This window comes from Fusarium proliferatum, assembly GCF_900067095.1.
Source record: "Fusarium proliferatum ET1 genome assembly, contig: FPRO_scaffold002, whole genome shotgun sequence".
NCBI lineage: Eukaryota > Fungi > Ascomycota > Sordariomycetes > Hypocreales > Nectriaceae > Fusarium > Fusarium proliferatum.
Window position 1 is genome coordinate 2,343,172 of NW_022194791.1, and position 16,555 is coordinate 2,359,726.

Here is a 16,555-nt window from a genome sequence, read left to right on the forward strand (position 1 = left end):
GACGCAGTGTGTTTTGCACCCACAACGCGATAGACTCAGACCTGGGGCTGGGCTGGCGAAGATATCGTCATGTGCCTGCCATTCCCCAAATTTGGGTGAGCCCCCTCCCCCCCTAAATCTCGATCTTCGCCAGGGAACAAGACCCCAAGGCTGATCCAAGGGTTTGGAACTCAACGTCGAGATGTGGCTGAGGGGCCTAAGTCCAGACCCTGTCCCCACCTCGGCAAATGCCGACCGTTGAGGGATAGCAAAACTGGTCAGTTTACACAACCCAAGGTTGGTAACAAGCAAGCAATTGCGAGAACCGTTTGGTCGTCAACAGACTTTTATTATCCACTGTAGTCAATATCAGAAACCGCTATCTGAGGTATCAGATCAACTATACTATGATTTCTTGGTAAGCCCTCGGTCAGGCAAGTTTCTGCAAAGTAGACTGTCTATAATCTTTACAACTACGGAGTACTGTTAGCCGACATAAATTCGGTTTGCCGATTGCGCACCCTTGCCTCGGCAGTCATTTCTTCACCATATTTAGAACTCGTATGATAATATATACACATTGTTCTCGCTTAATGTCCTTACGTCTAGCTATTCTCACCGTATATGATGTGTCACTTATATGTTTCAATGGAGACTGCAGCAGGCCGTGCAACTTACAACCATGAGTCCCAGCGCCGCGGTCGTGGTAGCGGGTGTACCGGACATCAACCCGGTTCCCAGACCGACTATAAGAAAAAACCATTCAAAGCTGCGTCATGGCCACACCCATTTACAGGGAAAAGGGGATACTCTTACCATCCTTGTATGATCCTCCGACGACCCGGCCGAGAATGCTGCAAGCACGGAATTGTATGGGTCAGAAACAAGAAACGTGAGAAGCATTGACTCGAAAATACGCAGTCTTGGCGACTTTAATGGTGAATAGAGCTTTGGCAACACGGAAATGGCTCATTCACTAATATCTTTGTAATCTTGTCTTGACTCTTGATTTCCACTGATTTCTATGGTCCCGACCCGTTGTTGCCCGCCGCGGTCACGGAGCTGCCGTTGAAAGTGGGTCTGCCCTGCGCCCCTCTTCCCGCCGGAGATCCACTTCAACTACCTATTCGGACTCCCCTTCTTGTCCGCGCGCTGCCTTGAATTCTCCCTCATCTCTAAATTACTCAGCCCTCCATATCTCCCTGCGGCTCTTTATTTAGTTTCCCTATTCTGCAAAACACCCGAGGCACCAACCTCGGATCACAGAACGAATAAGCACTTCACAGCCATCAAAAACCAAAGCCGCTCCCAATCAGAGGTCGTCGAGTCAGTTCGGACGGACACTAGGTGCGAAACCCAGTACCGACTCAAGCTTATGCACCAGATCGACCACCATGAGGTTCCTAGACAGCTGAATTGTCGGCCCGTCCTTGCAAGTCCTCGGGAATTTTTTTCTCAACGCGTGTGCATACGTAGCATCCACGTCACATTCGCGATTCAGGTGGTTATGGGGGAGAAATGTCGTTGTTCCATGGCAGCTTCGCCGATGATGCCTAAGATACAGGTAACCAACGTGCGGCAGCTTGGGTTGCTCAATACCGCTTCTTTCAGCCACTGTCTATCCCTGTATATTCTGTACTTTCTGACTCGAGCAGGCTGAGGAAATTTCTATCACTACGGACTAAGTATCGTATACTTTTGCGATTTCCGCGGGTACTAGTTGCATCTCAAAGGCTATCTCACCCCTACCTACCATCGATCGAGTCATGACTCCCTGCATCATGACACCCTACCAGCTTGTCAACCACGTGCTTAGTTGCTTGAAGTATACATCCTCTCGGAACACTGTCTCAAACTCGTCTCTCTTGTTCAGCATAATTGCCTCGTCAGTGGGCGCTTTGGTGTGGTAAAATCGCAGTCTGGCTTCTTCAAACTCTTCCGTGGCTGGTTTAAGTTTTTCTTTTGCTTGCGTCAACAATTCTGCTTTGAGGCACTGCGCACAGAAATTCGGGATCCTGCCCTGGTCTGGTAGTGTCTTTGGTAGCAGGTGAAGTCCTTCCCTAGTCAGGGGTCTCGCTGGAACTCTATGCCCACACCCGGGATAGATGAGATCGACTCGGCAGAAGGGGCAAGTGCCCTGATACTCGAACCACCCTTCAAGGCACTGCAAGCAAGCAGCATGACCACATGGCATTAGACCAAACGTACTTCCGTCAGGCGGCTCTGCGTCTGATTTGATCTGACAGCTCGCCTGATGGCATATCTGACACTTGACTTCTGTTGGTTGGTCAATGAGGAATGTAATTTTGGGGAATGGAAAAAAGGACTCTTTGGGGTCGTATCGTCGATGGGGTTGAAACCATGATGAAAAGCGCGGCAGAATCTTCGTCTTCTCCCATGACCCAGAGCCCAATATTCCATTTGTGTTCTGGTGTTGGGGACCTGGGGAAGTTTTACTGGCTCGGGTTCTCAGGTACCTCTTTCGAGGCTGTTGTCGGCGTCGGGATACATCGGTCATGGAATTCAGCATGCGTCTCGTTGATTGTGTTGTTGTGTATTCAGTCGTGCTACTCTTGCTGTTATGTCACGCTGCTGGTAAAGGCCCAGCGCTTAGTAACTAAATAGCTATTCTAGGCATACAGACAAACTCTGATAACAAAGGAGAATAAGTGAAAGTACACGGCACTGTTCAATTCATTGACGACTGGGAACATCCAAAGACTCGCATCACCTTGGGTATTCGGTAGTGTACAGTTGTGTTCTTCAACGTTCTAGCCCATTGTTTATTGAACATTAAGCTGCATTCTACTGCACTGTTCTCTTTGTTCTCTATTGTAGTGAGTAATACGATGTTCTAGATTCCATTGATGACATGCATGCCCTAGGGATGAACCGCTAAAACGTTCAAAGACACCATAGGCTCCGTGGCCTTGTTCAGGTACAATAGCCGGTGACAGCAGCTAGTGTGTGGCTTGATCTCTTGGCCACTTTATCTGTATGATCTTTTGGATGCTGAATCGAAAGTCGCATGTCGTGCGTGTTTCACGTGAGAATTTTGGCCCCAGTCTACACAAGGTCGAGACCCAGACCATATATCTTAGCTGTTTGCGGATCACAATATTGATTCTTCTAGATGTGGTAGGAGACTCGCGAGGCACGCTGCGAAACGATGTTTCTTCATACTTAGGCCCCTTGATTTGCCATTGCAGCTCAGCCTCAGGCCGTAAAGCATGCATGTGGGGATACTGGGGAAATTTGATGACATACCGCAATAGCTGATTCTTTCCTATTACTGAAACTCCTGCATCAACTTGACTATTCGCTGATATTAACCCCAATATCGTTTGCGTCCGTGGGGATGACACATGTGTCACTCGACATCACGATCATGTTTAGGGCTCAATTTATTTTGCAGATCATAACGTCGATCTAGCAGCCCGTTCATTATTACATTGGGCCAAAGTTAAAGATGCGGCTCAGCCCCATCATCAAATTCCCGGGATCTAGACTGGCGTCGATGGATCCGTCCCTTTACGACGTCCGAACTAGTCATTCTCGGCCGAGGACGCCGAGTCCCCGACCACTCGCTTCGGGTTTACGGCCAATTTTGGCCATAGCTTCCGAAAAATGCCCAGTGACCGGAGAAGGTTAAATTCTTTGTCGGACCGCTGAACACTCGGACCCGGAATCGCTGTGGAGCATTCCGGTTCTCAGCATCGGTATTCCGTGACCCCGGAAGTGGTCGGGAGATGGGGCACGAGCTGAGTCAGTCAGTACACCAACCTAGACTATGTATAGAGTACATTACACCGTTACTTGGTGAAAACAAGCTTCATGATATGGGAAAATATCTAAGCCATACAACGATCAGAGTTCTCGTTCATGACATAGTGCGTGCCTGCATTGTCAACCAACTAATGCACATACCATCGTTTCACTAACGGACGTTGAAAAGTTACCGGAGTCATGAGAAGGCTGCGATGCCTGCCCTGCAGGGCACATGTAGTTGTGTACTTACTTACCTAAAGGTCGTTCTTTGTTCTTCGTTTAACCTTGGTGCTGCACAAAGGGAGGCATGCAACCCACGTCGTATGAGCGTGCTACGTCGCAACCGACACGCGTCGAGCGGTGAATGGAACCCATGTTACCCTTCGAGATCAGCAACAAGGATAGATGCACCCGCTCAGCCGTTTGCAGCATTCATCTCGTTCTAGACTGATGGTCTCAGCTGTGCTCCACAGCTTTGTTTAATGGCATGTGTCTGAAATCTTGTCCGAGGCTGAAGAAACATTCCCTTGATACTATTGAACTAGTCTTGTCTTATCTTACAACAGAGTTCTAGAACCCGAACCCTTGTCGACTCGAAGGATCGGATATTGTAAGTCAATTTCGACGAACATGCAGATTTCAAGCAGCACGTTAGAGCTCTAGGGTAGGCCACAATCCTCGTGCTTCTGGTTGCTGGTTGCTGGGGTTGCACAAGTAAACAGGGCTCTCGATGGAACAAATATCCGACCTCGACGCACCAACCAGTGAATCCTTCGTGATGGAGAGCCCCTGCATTTCCTTGATCTCCCCTTGGTCAAACCCTGATCTTCGCGTCTCTGTTAGGCAATCAGAATAGAGTATTAGCTGGCCCATGTTAGAAGTATGTAACACGGAAAAATTGCCCTGATATTAGGGGCTGCTGGGCAACAGGCGACTCTTGGCCTGACGTTGAATCTTTTTTAACAGGCTTGCTAGTAGCGGTCAACTTCTCATAAACTGATAAACTCCAACTTGCCTACCTGCCTTACTTATTGATCCTCACCGGCTTATACTCTTGCATTACGCATCACCGCTCTACCACCCACTGATAATGCCTTCGCTCAAGACGTTGCTCGCCTCAGCCGTTTTGGCGTCTCTGGCCAGCGCGAAGACTATCAAAATCACAGCCACCAGCGACGACAAATTCGACCCTGAGGAGGTTGAGGCTGAGAAGGGTGATGTCCTTGAGTTCCACTTCGAGCCCAAGAACCACAGCGTAGTTGCTGGCGATTACCGATACCCTTGCTCTCCTCTCGATATGGGCACTGGCTTCTTTTCCGGTTTCATTCCCACTGACAATGGATCTGCCGTAAGTTGCGATCCCTCGGGCCTCGTTGCGATTTCTAACATGTCTCTAGGACAAGATATTCAAGGTCACCGTCAATGATACTGATCCTACGCCTTTCTACTCCTCCCAGGGCAAAGAATGCGCCTCGGGTATGGTTGGTATCATCAACGCCGACTCCAACAAGACTCTCTCCGACTATAAGAAGCGTGCATCGGAGCTAAGTTCTGGAGTCAACCCAGGCAAGAAGCCATTTGGTGGCGAGTTGGTGGACGCTGATGACGCCGACTCAGATAGCGACAGCGGCTCCGGAAAGTCCAAGAACGACGACAATGCTGCTGGTGTCCTTGGTGCTCCTCTCACTGGTCTGGTTGCTGTCATTGGTCTTGCAGTTATTATGGCCTAGGCGGAGTGTTGTTTAGGATGTTGGGAGAGATGCGACATGATATTCACGAAATCGTCTGGGAACTGTGTTTAAAACAGCGGGAGTAATTTGAAGCTATTATTTACTGGATTACCTGCGAGCTCGTATACCGAAGCTTCTGTCGACCATTCAGAGTACTTTTTCGACCGATGCACAACCTCGAACCCGTTACCCGCCAGGTTTCAAATCTCTAATCCTATGTTTTGGAAGGCGACTTGCCGTTACTATCAAGTCACTTACCTTGGCCGGAGATGCTTCTCCGGGTCGTGGTCAGGGAGTTTGGAACTATCTCGTAACCTCCAAGGGTTCTGACCTGTGCTGATGCCTTGCCTTCGGAGTTGAATCGGCATCTTGATCTAAGACTCTGAGAGTAGAGTGACCGGGCCGGTCTTCAAATGAATAATTATGCTCGACTACAGCATTAAGAAGCAGCTGACAAAGAGCTTAAACCTAGAGATGTGAGTCTGCAGTGTTGGGGATTCATCATGTGAAATTGTGAACAGCTGACTCTTGAAGTGCGAGTCGAGCATCTAGGGTAGGTCGCTGGAAGTCCTCAAGTAACCTCTGTTAGTGAGCCTCGGCGCTGACAAAAGACTGCTTAATTGAAAGGACCTCCGGGAATATCGGCAGCCTTCGGGTCACCAGTACCGGGGACCAATTCTAAACCCGGCCCACACTATCGTCACTTGAATACCGGATTCGCAACTCCCCTCCATGATTAACTGCCTCATGTTACAACCTTAATTCCGTAAACTCACCAACGAACGATCGCAAACGAAGCCGCCTCGATTCTTGCGATATATATGCGATCAGAATGCGCGGCGCACTGAGGTGTAGTGCCACTGCTCGCCATCCTCGATTGTTACGGCCATCGGCGGATGGCGGTAGATTTGCGAGGACGCTTCGGACGAGCGCAACACCACAGGGCTTGAGGACAGGCTTATATTGCCGACAGACACAACAAGCCCTCACGGTCCAAGGCGCCAACTTATCGACGTCATGTTTTAACCGATCGCGGTCGATGGCAACAGTAGTCGATGCTGAACCTATACACGGCGGAGGTCCAATTCCAGAGTATGACAGAAGAGTCCAGGCGGGCAAATTGCGAAACGATGAACACCAAAGAGGTGAGGATGTCGGAATCCAGCCAGGAACATAAGCCAGTACTGACAAGAGAGAAGGGATCATACAGAATTTCCAAAACTTGTATCATGAGTTGGAGAAATATGACGCCCCGCCTGTCCAGCACCCCAGCATCGAATCCCTCAAGCCCACGAAGAAGTCAATATTCTCCTCGCTTTTCGGCGCAGGTGGCAGCAGGTCGGCTACTGGGGATATCCCTAACGATCTTCCGAGGGGCTTGTATCTCTATGGTGACGTGGGTTGTGGCAAGACCATGTTGATGGATCTGTTATACGAAACTCTGCCTCCATCTGTCAAGTCAAAAAATCGAATTCATTTCAACAACTTCATGCAAGATGTACACAAGCGACTTCATAGATTCAAAATGGAGCATGGAAACGACATTGACGGGGTACCATATATCGCGGCCGACATTGCTCAACAGGCAAATGTGCTCTGTTTCGACGAATTCCAGTGCACAGATGTAGCAGATGCAATGATTTTGAGACGGTGAGTGCACTTTATCACCTCAAACTCGCTCAATGCTGACTGTATACAGACTCCTTGAATCTCTCATGGCAAACGGTGTAGTCCTGGTAACAACTTCCAACAGACACCCTGACGAGTTGTACAAGAACGGTGTCCAGCGGGAGTCATTCATCCCCGCCATCGAACTTCTCAAGAACCGCTTGCATGTCATAAATCTCGATTCGCCAACCGATTACCGAAAGATCCCTCGACCTCCATCTGGTGTGTACCACACGTCACTCGACAGCCATGCGCACGCACACGCCGAGAAATGGTTCCGGTTCCTCGGCGATCCTGAACAGCCTGAACCTCGACCCGAGACGCAAAAGGTCTGGGGTCGTGAGATTTATGTTCCTCGAGTCAGCGGACGAGCGGCATGGTTCACCTTTGACGAATTGATTCGACAACCAAAATCTGCCGCTGATTTCATTGAGCTGGTTCGGGCTTATGAGGCATTCATTGTAACTGATATTCCCGCAATGACTCATCAGCAGCGAGATCTCGCGCGTCGCTTCATCACATTCATCGATGTTGTGTATGAGGGTAACGCCAAGCTTGTCCTGACTGCAGAAAAACCCCTTTCAGAACTCTTTGTCTCCCGAGATGAGATTGCTGAAAGCCTCATGAAACAGGGGGTGAAGCACGAGCACGCGGAGGATGCTGCTGCCAAGCATGATCTGGTACATAGCGTTGACAAGCTCAAAGACTCAAATCTCTTTGCGAGTTCTGAGGAGGCATTCGCATTTGCTCGTGCGCTAAGTCGACTGCGGCATATGGAGAGTAAAGAATGGGTAGAAAGGGGAATGGGCCTTGAAGCTCAAGGCGGAAAGTTGGATAAAGATAACTGGACCAAGGCGAGAAGTCGTCAGATGGAAGATTCTATGTGAAGAGGAAGAGGCGAAGCTGGATCGTGGGAGAAGAATTATATACCCGGGGCATTTACTCAGCATAGCGAGCGTTTGCCTGGTCTTGTACTTGTAACTGTATGACGACGCCCGTTGAACCGAGCAGTTTGGATTCACACATGAGCATATTTTCTTTCTATATATAGAGATGTATGATGATGCCTTGATAGAAAATTCGCGGAACGTGATAAATGTTTTTATCGCTTCCTATGGTGACTCCCCATGTTGGACATTGCGGCTTGAGAACCCATCTTCATCGGGTGGAATGGGTAGAGTTCAATGACATATTTAGAAAGCTCAACGGCGTATTCATGAGCAAATCGTAACTTGACCAACTTGGAAGTGTTTCGGTAACTCGCCTTATAAATTGAGGGTACAGTTATCCACTACCTTACTCGGTGGTGTGATTCCACCTTAAAACAGATGTGTCGAGGAGGCCACTTCGAGCTTCGACTGATGATTGCAAAGATTCCCCTCCCTTGCAGGTTACGCTCCTATAGAGAATGCAGTATCAATGGTCCGCAAAGAACCTAAGGCCCTTGTGAGGTCAAAGTTGTTGAAGGGACAAACGGAACCACCCATTAACACTGAGACAAATTTAAAGCCACACAGGAATGTCATGTCTCAGCCATTGGGGATCGTAATCCCTGAAAATCAATTGTCTCTGACCAGCCACACTCACAATTTTGAGTAGCGATACGGAGTAGAAAGGACGAAAACAAGATATCATGCGAAATTCCACTTAACCAGAGGTAAGTCAGCACTGTTATCAGCAGGTGATCAATACACCAAGGATCTCGAAACAGAGCCGAAATGACTCTTATGGCACTTACCTAGGTAGCCAGTATTTACGCTCTACGGAGTCCTTGTGAATTTGATTAGATACCCAGCAACCCAGTGAGGCATCACAGGGAAAGCTTGGTCCCATTGACTTCGGAACACTGGCGCCTGTAGTTGAAGCTGGGGAAAAGCCTCGAAGTAAATCTAAACAACAGGTCATATCCACAACAACAATGGATCTAACATCGATATCGTTTGTTTGTCAACAGAGATAGAGGGACCGAGGCTGAACATGAAACAGTGACGTTGTTACGATGTAACTAAAAGATTAATTAAAATCCCTGTATTTGGAGTTTGAAAATGCCCATCTGGTCTAAATTGTGAATCATTTCGTCCTTTTTGTGCAAAAGTGCTGTGCAAGGCATATTTGTCAAACTTCGCTAATCATTTCGAGAATCGATTGCTGCACGAAATGCTTTCTCATCTCGGCATGACAAGGGCCGTTTACAGCGGATGGACGGATATATTGAAAAAGCACGGATCAGGCACAGACTCGTCTCCATCTGTTGTTTCAACCCATATAAAGTCAATGCGTCAGTTAAGCGGTCAAAGTGCAAGCAAAGGAGGAATTTGTTTCTTCAGGTGTCGTGGCCCTCGGGGAGCAAGAAAACACCGGACCTTAATATAGGATGTCAAAGTAAACTCAGCAAAATGTATCCTAAGCTTAGCAAAGGTGCCCTAAACTTAGGCAGTAAAGATATCCTACCAGTAAATTTATGCAAATTTACCTAAGTCTTTTTGTCATTTAGGATCAAGGTCCTGGGTTTTCTTTCCTCCCCTAGCGTGGAAATGGGTAGTCGAATCAATGGAATTAGCATAATTGCTAGTGATAGCTCTAGATTCTGAAGAAATTGAGCCACTCATTCAAATATGACAAAAAAGGATATCACTGATTCTTATTGTCGAATCAAAGCATTTGGCAGGATCATTTGTGAGTTGTCCAAGATGTAAACAGATCCCTATGTTTAAGTATGGATGTATTTTCTGTTCTGTCGCTTCGACAAACACAGGAAGCTGCTAAAGGGCAGGAAGCCGATGACAAAATGGAAAAGTTTACTGAAGGCAAACTCAATAGACTGTGTAATAACATTATTATTGAGTGAATCAGTCGATATTCGTTGTTAGCTCCGTCATCCACGAAAAGGAGAGTGTGTGTGGGTGTGGGATAATTTTAATGAAATCGGACTATTCTCTAATTTGGGTTGGAAGACGTTGGAGCTGGGAGCTGTAGCAGCCACGCTGCACAGGGGTCGATTGGACAAGCCATTACGGATTGGCCGGCGCCTCAACGGTTCCTGGCTAAACAGATTCAGCAGGTCTGCGCCAACCAATCATGCGACTTATGTACCTGACGCCTGGCGTCAGTGGCCCAAGCCACCCCTGATGTTTAACCCACCCGCCAACGCGCTACCCCTGGCTACTATTGTGAACCTCCTCAGTCCTCACAACTCGGCAAGGATCAGCCTTGAAGACTCCCACCTCGGTTCTTCTCCTCTCGGCAAATCATAAATCACTCGATTTTCTTGGCCGCATGCTTCTCTGCTGATCATCATTAATGCACGGCGCCTCATGAATAAAATGAGTGGGAATCAGGACCCTGTCTCATCCGCTAGTGGGCCTGATAGTAGTCATTGTCGCGATGGTCGTGGTGATACGGGTGACACGACTGAGATGGCTGCACAAGTGGCAGGTTAAATTTGGAATACGATATGCCTAATCTAGTGTCGTGTGATGTACCGTGAAATGCATATTGGGATGTAGCTTTATGCAGGCTCATCTGCGCATTTTCGTATGGTGTGGTGTATGTTTGTTCAACAACTCACAGATGGAGGTAACCGGCATTCTACTAAGGACTGAGGACAATCTCAACTGTACCATCTTGTCCTGTAAAGCCGGTCAAAGATGAAACTTCAATAAAATTGGCCCATCCGGGGACTGAACATGGCATGAAGAATACCTCAAAGTACATGGCCAGAGCCCTGTCACTGCCAGGTTCAGCTCTGCTCCCCGCTTGGATTACTTTTAGCTTGGGGGCTCGGTTGGCCCTATCAAACATTAGTAGGTCCTGGAATTCAATGGGAAGTCCGGGGACCTTGCTCGGTAACCTTGTATTTGGCAACCTACCTAGGTAGGTAGTGCTCCACCAGCCTACCTCCTCACCTTACAACCATATTCTCGTCCATGGCCTCTTCCGCCCGCTGTCTTTTCTTCTCTCCACCACCATTCATTCTTTCAGACTCTTTCAACCTCGAAATCGTTCAGTCGTTTTCAGAACTGTTCCTTTTCACGGTCGCCTTGCTTTGGCTATCGCCGTGTTGAGTTCAGTTTGTCCATTCGTTTCAACCCCTGGCGCGTTTTTGCAAGACTGCTGCCGTGCGCTGTTTGTTTATCATAGCGATATTCATATCCACCGCTTCCTTTCAACATTTAACTCTGGTTTGGCAGCTGGTCCAACAACACCCATATCTCACGTTGTAACTAGCAGTTGAACTTGCGAATTCATATCACCGTCGTTACTGACGCACCCCCAACCGTTCTCGTTTGAGACATTGCCGCCGCTGCCCGTATAAGGACATCAGTCTCGAGACCCCTAAGGGACACATTCTTTATTCCCGCCCTCTATTGCAACGCCCTTCATTCCAGTCGACTTGACAACCAGCCCCGCCATTTTCGTCTTAAGCGACGATATATCCCACCAAAACGACAGACTTCGAATTGTGATCTTCGCGCGATCCCGTCATTTGAATTTGCTACCGTCATTCCTAACCACCCGAAACTCCAGTAAACATGCATCTCCGGCATCTGCAAGTACACCGTAGGGCCGACGGGCTTTTTGGGTTTGGTAACATCGCTCATGAGATCGACGTCTCGTCGGACGGCTCAAAGCGCCATGTACAAAAGAGGCAACCACGTAAGTTTTGTATTTCCTTGAGTACACCAAATTATCTTTGCAAATTGCGATTTCAGTTTTGACTGGCGAATTGTGTACCAACTAACATAATCGTAGAAGAAATAAGGACTGTCTTCAAGACATTGGAAGCTACTTTCGAAGGGAAGATTGGTGGCTACAAAACAGTAGGCCACGAGCCTAAACCAACGGACTCATCAAAGGACGATGACGAGGATGATGACGATGACGAGAGAGACGCGAAGAAGGAGGCCGAAGAAAAGAAGAAGGAAGAGGCCGAAGAGAAAAAGAAGGAAGCCGAAGAAGCTAAGGAAAAGGCAAAAGAACAGGCAGAGAAGGAGGAAGAGGCAGCGAAGAAAAAGGCTGCCGAAGACAAGGCGGAGGAAGAGAAGGAAAAGGCAGAAGAGGCAGCCAAGAAGAAGGCTGTCGAGGATGCCAAGTCTCGCAGCAAATCCGAAGATGACGATGCAAAGGAGAGCTCGACAGCTAAACCGACAAGAACTCGCGCCCAAATTACCACTAGTCACGACCCATCGAGCGTTCCCTCCGTTATTAGCGATCCCACTGGCAGTCAATCTATCGAATCCATTCTCGCCAAGGCCACTGGCTCAGCTTCTGCTTCCACAACTATCGATGAGGTTGCCGACATGTCTGGAGCCTCGAGTCTCCCTAGCTCCAGCTCCAGTGCTGCGCCAGAAGCTAGTGGTAGCACCAGTGCAGGAACCAAGGCAGGAATCGCGTTTGGTGTTCTTGGTGGATTACTCGCCATGGGCTTGCTTGTCTACTTCATCTTCACTAAACGCCGAAAGCAGGCCGAGATGGAAAGACTGGAGAATGATGATGAGAAGCTTCATGGCCCGATGGCTGGTAACGGTGGCCCTCCAATGGTTGCTGCAGCTGCTGTGCGCCGTTCTATGTCTCCCGAGCCCATTGAAACTGCCTCTATCCGCACTGACGCAAAGGCTCCCCGTGTTAGTCTCCGACCCGTGACCCAATTCCTTCCCAACTGGAACGGCCTTGAAAAGGAGAAACGCGCAAGCAAAGGTGCAGGTTTAACTCTTGCTGTACCAGCTGCAGCTTCTTCACCTGCTACTGGTCCCTTGTCCCCTCGAGCCGTGGGAGGCAGTGCCTGGGAGCGTCCAACAACAGCTCAAAGCGTCGATCCTGCTAACCCCTTCGGCACACAGGCCGAGCGTGTTCCATCTCCCGTTCAGGAGGAGACTGCTTCTGCGCTGAGGGCTTCTCCCAGCCCCATGTCGGAAAAGTCGACCATTGCTGTTGCTGCCGCCGCCGCCCTCCCAGCCGCCACCGCTCCAGTCTCACCTCAATCACCTTCTTCTCCCCAGGGACCCCTCGCCGCCAATGGAACTGCAGTTGCCGCTATGGTCGCTCGTAAGACTTCGATTCGCAAGGCTGGAGGCCCGCAGCAACTTGACTTGACTCTTCCAAATGCCCCTATGGCAGCTGTTCCCGCTAGTCCTGCTGGTACTGAGTACAGTGGCTCTTCCGCTCCTTCTGGAGGTCCCGACAGTCCTTCTGCAGGTGCTGCGGCTATTGCTGCTGCTGGCGGACCCGCAAACTCGGCCGTTCACCGCGTGCAGCTTGACTTCAAGCCCACTATGGACGATGAATTGGAACTTAGAGCTGGTGATCTTGTACGACTCCTTCACGAGTACGATGATGGCTGGGTAAGTTGATACAATTCATTTCACGCCTCAGCCCAATCTAACTTTTCTCTAGGCTCTTTGTATCAGACTTGACCGTTCTCGACAGGGTGTCGTTCCTCGAACCTGTTTGTCAACTCGTCCTGTGAAGCCCCGCCCTGCTCAAGGCGGCCCTCGCCCGGGCCCTCCTGTTAAGGCTGGCGGGCCTCCCCGAGGACCTGGACCTAATCAATCTCAAGGACAACGACCTATGACCCCTCAAGGAAACTTTGGTCAAGCTCGACCTGCCTCACCTGCTGGTCCTAATCCTAACGGCAGTCGTCCTCAATCGCCAATGGGACCTCCCGGCCGGCCTCAAGGACGTCCGATGAGCCCAGGACCTCGAGCACAGTCACCCGGTCCTCGTAGTGGACCGCCTAGTGGCAGACCCATGAGTCCTGGACCTCGTTCACAGTCACCTGGGCCTGCTGGTGGCCGTTCACAGAGCCCGAGCGGGATGAACCGAAGAAATAACCCCCCTGGACCCAGCCCTATGAATCCTTCTCAGGACCCCCGCTCGGGGCCATCTTCATCGGGCTCTCTTAGCAGGAAACCCGTACCTGGCCAGGCGTATTGAGCGGCTTACAGCCGTCGATTGTCCTGTATGAAACAGTATTAAAAGGAACGGCGTTCTGCGGTACCATGGAGAGACCTTGAGCATTATGGTCTGCTCACGCTTCGTTACTCTTCTGGTGGATGATTTAAATTACTTTCGAACTTCTTGTCACTCACTCGGCCAATTATTTTCTCTTCATGTGGCTACTTTCGAGCCACCTTTTCTCGGTTCACGTTTATATAAACTTCATATATCTCAGGCGGTCGTTAACCCGTCATTGTGGCATGGCATGCCATTTACGCTCATGTCAGGATGACTTTGCGAATGGCTATCTTAGTCATTTAGTTTGAGGGGAGACGTGTATACAGGTTACGATGTCTTGCTGCGAGATCTTCTCCTCTGATGGAAGGAGCTGCGCTAGTCGCTAATGTGTATCTACGTTTGCGTTTGTTCTTTTCGAATATCACTTCTTCCTCTGCGGCTGGTTCAAGGTCGTTGGATGGAGAGAAGAAAGGGAGCTTGCTTGGTAGCATATCGCCACCAGCAGCTAGGAATTAAAGACTTGAGACGAAAGATAGGAAATGAAATTATTCCTCGATGACTTACTGCCATTAGTCCTGTGTGCCTTTCCATGCTCTATTTGTGCCTATTGTGTAACGTTTTTCGTCTTTGCATTTGCATCTCTTACGGAACATATAGCACGTGTTGAATAGTCACTGTTTTAATAACTTAGGCTTTTCTATCGAATTGTCCGTCAGATAGTAAATCCCGTACCTGAACGAATTTGACTGCCATAAACCGACGATGATGTTTCCCTAAACCTTTCTCCTCCTGTAGAGGGACGAAGAAGCAAAGCCAAGTAGCCCGAAATATCATTTTCAAATCCTAAACGCCCTGACATGCCTAATCCTAACGCCTCGCTTCCATCTCAGTCCAGTGCCACATGTAAGTCTTCTCCAGTTTACAAGCGCATGGCCACACGAGAAACCAACGCTACAGGAAAGTCACCTCCTTTGCGCAGTAGCTCTTTGACTTCTGGAGTATCCCGAATGTACTCAATGAAGCACACAAAGTACTCCACTATAATCTCTCGTGCAATGTCATCCTCCACGGTATTTTCGAACAGTTCCTGCGCGAGGGCCACGATGTCGGGAATATGGTATTGGTCGAAGTAAAAGTAATAGAGTATACAATGGAGGCGGCAAATGGAGAGACGGCGGAGATCTTCAACACCATACTTATCTGCCAGGATGTAGAGACGTGCGTGGCTGAGGAAGACAGGCAGATATGAGTATTTGCCTTCTTGTGTGCTCTGCAAACTAGTCACCGCCGGAGAGCCGCCGTGAATCATGGATGAGTTGTAAGGAGGACGGGCGAAATTTCTCATTGCTTCAAACCGCTTTCCTATTGGGGTTGTTACGTCAAGCATATAACTTTGATCCGGACATCTGCGTTTGCGTCTTGATAGCCCACTGTCTTCAGCCAACTGTAGAATGCCATTTTGTTGATCGTTGTTGGACTGATAACTCTGTATGAACTCGCCAACGGCCGCTGGCAGCTTCCACTCGCAATATTCATAGGTGTAGGTATAAGTGAACGGTGGTCGGTTACCGCCATTGCGTGTTGACATGCGGTCTACAGTAGTGGAAGCCTCGGAGGAACTTGCCCCGTCACCGGCAGGGCTGTGGTATCCGGTTGGAGTGTCTTCGGAAGAGTCATCATCGTCGTCAAGATCTTCGTCTTCACCAGAATCATTGTCGTCACGCATTTCCTCCGAGTCCGAGCGGGTGCTGCGAGAGTCATCTGAGTCCTGCGCAGACGAAGATGCATAGCCATTGCTATCACGAGTATATGATTTGATTGGCGAGTGGTTGTCTTCAGTGTCTAGTTCTGGTTCCCGGATAAGAACAGGTTCTGCCTCACTGTAGTCACCAGAGTAGGCGAATTTGGCGAAGCGCACAAAGGTGTCGACATCCAGGTCTGCCCATACGACGCGACCTTCTCGAGCTTCTCTCATGTTCCCGTTTACTAGAGCGTTTAGAACTGGCGATAGTCGGCCGATGAGTTCCTTGTGTACATGGAACTCCTTGGCCTCTGGGCCGACAACGAAGAGAAAGGGCTTGGAAGCGAGAGATCTGATGCCAGAGTCAGCAGGCTTGAGAAAATCGGATAGAAACATGAAAGCATCGCTTTGAAAGTCGATAGCAGTACATGCTAATACTCACTCTTCGAAGTTGGCACTGACTGCTGGAACGGCAGCGCCAGATCGCGAAGCAGACATGGTGTAAGTGAGAGCCTCCTAGCCGCCAGTAAATGATCTGCGTTGTGGCTACTAGAGGCAGGGGTGGAAAGGTAGAGATTGTGAGAAAACAAAAAGAAGACAAGGAAGTATTTATGCGGATGTCTCTGAAGTGAGTTGAGTGTGGGAAAAGAGAATGGAAGATGACAATAACAGATTGAAGGCCGTTGGAAGTACATGCCCTGCGCTGTAACGTTAG

General features: G+C 49.2%; 7 protein-coding genes across 7 annotated transcripts; 4 read left to right on the forward strand and 3 right to left on the reverse strand.

The window, feature by feature from the left end:
* Positions 1-531: 531 nt before the first annotated feature.
* Positions 532-705, reverse strand: FPRO_03018 (uncharacterized protein; the record flags this gene model as incomplete). The annotated part of the gene is made up of 2 exons (XM_031226815.1): positions 532-588; positions 658-705. 2 exons carry the CDS (start codon positions 703-705, stop codon positions 532-534), a joined length of 105 nt encoding a protein of 34 aa, XP_031077315.1.
* Positions 706-1,768: 1,063 nt separating this feature from the next.
* FPRO_03017 (uncharacterized protein) lies at positions 1,769-2,497 on the reverse strand (the record flags this gene model as incomplete). The annotated part of the gene is made up of 1 exon (XM_031226819.1): positions 1,769-2,497. One exon carries the CDS (start codon positions 2,495-2,497, stop codon positions 1,769-1,771), a length of 729 nt encoding a protein of 242 aa, XP_031077316.1.
* A 2,340-nt stretch (positions 2,498-4,837) lies between these two features.
* On the forward strand, positions 4,838-5,477 carry FPRO_03016 (uncharacterized protein; the record flags this gene model as incomplete). The annotated part of the gene is made up of 2 exons (XM_031226820.1): positions 4,838-5,095; positions 5,145-5,477. The coding sequence occupies 2 exons, from the start codon at positions 4,838-4,840 to the stop codon at positions 5,475-5,477; spliced, it is 591 nt and encodes a 196-aa protein (XP_031077317.1).
* An 832-nt stretch (positions 5,478-6,309) lies between these two features.
* Positions 6,310-8,032, forward strand: FPRO_03015 (putative AFG1-ATPase family gene; the record flags this gene model as incomplete). The annotated part of the gene is made up of 3 exons (XM_031226821.1): positions 6,310-6,622; positions 6,677-7,127; positions 7,177-8,032. 3 exons carry the CDS (start codon positions 6,310-6,312, stop codon positions 8,030-8,032), a joined length of 1,620 nt encoding a protein of 539 aa, XP_031077318.1.
* Positions 8,033-9,760: 1,728 nt separating this feature from the next.
* FPRO_03014 (uncharacterized protein) lies at positions 9,761-10,399 on the forward strand (the record flags this gene model as incomplete). Its single annotated transcript, XM_031226822.1, has 3 exons — positions 9,761-9,821; positions 9,991-10,040; positions 10,100-10,399. 3 exons carry the CDS (start codon positions 9,761-9,763, stop codon positions 10,397-10,399), a joined length of 411 nt encoding a protein of 136 aa, XP_031077319.1.
* Positions 10,400-11,677: 1,278 nt separating this feature from the next.
* Positions 11,678-14,078, forward strand: FPRO_03013 (uncharacterized protein; the record flags this gene model as incomplete). The annotated part of the gene is made up of 3 exons (XM_031226823.1): positions 11,678-11,801; positions 11,898-13,486; positions 13,539-14,078. 3 exons carry the CDS (start codon positions 11,678-11,680, stop codon positions 14,076-14,078), a joined length of 2,253 nt encoding a protein of 750 aa, XP_031077320.1.
* Positions 14,079-15,018: 940 nt separating this feature from the next.
* FPRO_03012 (uncharacterized protein) lies at positions 15,019-16,338 on the reverse strand (the record flags this gene model as incomplete). The annotated part of the gene is made up of 2 exons (XM_031226824.1): positions 15,019-16,192; positions 16,283-16,338. The coding sequence occupies 2 exons, from the start codon at positions 16,336-16,338 to the stop codon at positions 15,019-15,021; spliced, it is 1,230 nt and encodes a 409-aa protein (XP_031077321.1).
* Between the last annotated feature and the right edge of the window lie 217 nt (positions 16,339-16,555).